Raw genomic sequence first — 2,550 nt, 5'->3', positions numbered from 1 at the left:
GCTCTTTATTCAGTAAAAGTAATTTTCATTGTGCTGTTAGAAGTGCCTCCTTTTTTTTTTTTATGTTATTACTGGCTAAAATTTTTAACTACCTATGCTTCAATAGAGAATGTGCTCTTTATTCAGTAAAAGTAATTTTCATTGTGCTGTTAGAAGTGCCTCCTTTTTTTTTTTATGTTATTACTGGCTAAAATTTTTAACTACCTATGCTTCAATAGAGAATATAGTTTACATTCATCACTAGTCTAAGAGTAATCAAAACACAGAAGACCATCTGTTTTATCAGACTGAGCAAAGCTGTTACATTTTCTGACTATGCTTCTTATCTATAAAACTAAGAGATACTGCTGTGGGAAAACTAACCTTTTAAAAATCCCCTCTGAGTGGGAATTTTAAGTCTTACCTTCCTTGATCACCTTATTTCAAAATACTTATTTTTTCACTTTCTATCTTTCCTATTTTATTTTTTTCCATAGCACTTGTCATCATCAACCTACAACCTACTGTATATATTTTACTTGCTTATTTGTTTATTGTCTGTTGTCTGTGCCACCCCTTATCCCTCCACACACATACACACTGGAATGCAAGCCCTATCTCTTTGTTCACTGCTATGTCCCCCGCACCTGGTTCATCGTAGACACTTAAATTATGAATGAACTTCTCAAAAGCAGAGTGAAGATTATAATTTGAAAGTAAATAAGGAAATTAGCTCTCTAAGCAATGCTATCCTTTTTGTATTCACAGGATAGAAGATCTTGGAGTTGTGGTAGATTGCCTTCCTGTGCTCACCAATAGGTAAAAACAGTATTTTTCAGAAAAAAAGTAAGTTTAAAGAAGGATGGATTATAGCCTGTTCATATTTTTATAACTTAGTATTTCTTTATTTTAGTTTACAGGAAGAAAAACACTATATTTCACTTGGCTGCTGTGTAGACTTGTTGCCTCTAGTAAAGTCACTACTTAAAAGCAAATTTGAAGAGTAAGTGCTAATCTGAGTTTTGATTCATTTTTCTCTTTCAACATCCTTTAGTACTTTGTGATTATAGAGAAGTAGATTGAGCTTCATGAGACATATTTTCTGCTTTTAAGGAACTTATAGTATGATTAGGAAAAGAATATGTGAAATGACTATGAACAATTACAAAAGTATCTATAAACAAGTTACATAAAGTACAATTTTGTGAAATAGATTATGAAAGTAGTGAAATAAGTTTTAAAAGGGGAAAAGGTCAATGTGTATGTGTTTTTAGGTGGGGGAGAGTATGAGAGTATCTTTTATAAAGACTCAGATGAAAACGCTTGAATTTTGTAACCAAATGTCATTTCAGATATGTAATAGTTGGTTTAAACTGGCTTCAAGCAGTCATAAAAAGGTGGTGGTCAGAACTATCATCCAAAACAGAAATTATAAATGATGGGTGAGTATACCTTTAAAGATAAACTCATGCTGAAATTTTCTTCAGAAAAACATCTTGATTAAACTAGATAGTAATTTTATCCCTTAATCTTCAGTGTAGAATATTTACTCTCTTCATTTTTAGAGAAATATTAACTTGTGATACTGTTCATTTGTGAAAATCACACAGAGAAGTTGAATTCTAGGGCCCAGTAACCCCTGTATCTCTTTTTCTGGCAGAACCCTACCGTTCATTTTAGAAGGAAGAGCACAACAGTGGTTTAATCCTCATATCCATTATATGAGTATGGGAGGGGAAAAGAGATGCCCCTAGTGGAAAAAGGAATGGAGGCATCAGAGTCCTTTGGCTACCTAGACATTAACCTGAGAGTCCAGTGTTGATGGTTATACTTCTAAATACTATATTATAATCATTGTAATTTGAGTATTGCCTTGGTATAAAAATGTATGGGTATTTTACCAGATGAGCCAGATTATCATGAAGCCACAAAAAAAAAATCTCCCAACAGTCTTTTTAAAGTTCATAATTTTCTTTCTAGGCTTTCAGAATTTCCCACTTAATATCCAAGAACAAGTTGTCCAAATGCTCCAAATGCCTAGTTGTTTTCTTTACCTTTGACAACTCAGTAACCTTTAATTTTCATCATTTGACGTGCACTATTTTAAACAGTTGCTTAACTTTAAATAGTATAGTTTTCTCCTGATAAATAATTGAAAATTTTTAAACTGTTTTCATTAAGTGTTTGTACTACCAAAGTCCATATCCTACTGTATTTGGTTTCTCATTTTTCTTTTTTTCCTCCTAGAAATATTCAGATTTTAAAACAACAATTAAGTGGATTGTGGGAACAGGAAAGCCATCTTACTTTGGTTCCAGGATATACTGGTAATATAGCTAAGGTAATCTATATTTAAGCTTAAAAATTAGCTATTGAAAATTAGAAATAATATATTAGTATTATACATTTATAAATGAACTCTTCAGCTCTCTAGGCAAAATAATTCAGTACTGTTCTAATAAGGTCTAAAGTCAAGTTTATGTTTGCAAATGCTTAAGGTCCTCTAGGTATGAATGTGACCTTAGCAGGAAGCACAGGAATTAGCCATTGAATATATTTCTTATACAGCCA

General features: G+C 32.0%; 1 protein-coding gene across 1 annotated transcript in view; it reads left to right on the top strand.

Moving 5' to 3' along the window:
- LOC103584178 (KATNB1-like protein 1) overlaps positions 1–2,480 on the top strand; it is a gene marked incomplete at its 5' end in the record, with an annotated part of 2,976 nt that extends 496 nt beyond the window's left edge. Inside the window, 4 exons of the mRNA XM_008565281.1 lie at positions 748–798; positions 893–982; positions 1,332–1,421; positions 2,227–2,480. Of these exons, the coding sequence (XP_008563503.1) occupies positions 748–798; positions 893–982; positions 1,332–1,421; positions 2,227–2,335 (340 nt within the window). The remainder of the gene's footprint in view (positions 1–747; positions 799–892; positions 983–1,331; positions 1,422–2,226) is intronic.
- Positions 2,481–2,550: the final 70 nt, after the last annotated feature.

The sequence above is a fragment of the Galeopterus variegatus genome, unplaced genomic scaffold, assembly GCF_000696425.1.
Source record: "Galeopterus variegatus unplaced genomic scaffold, G_variegatus-3.0.2 Scaffold46127, whole genome shotgun sequence".
Lineage (NCBI taxonomy): Eukaryota > Metazoa > Chordata > Mammalia > Dermoptera > Cynocephalidae > Galeopterus > Galeopterus variegatus.
This window is presented reverse-complemented; position numbering and strand designations above follow the sequence as displayed.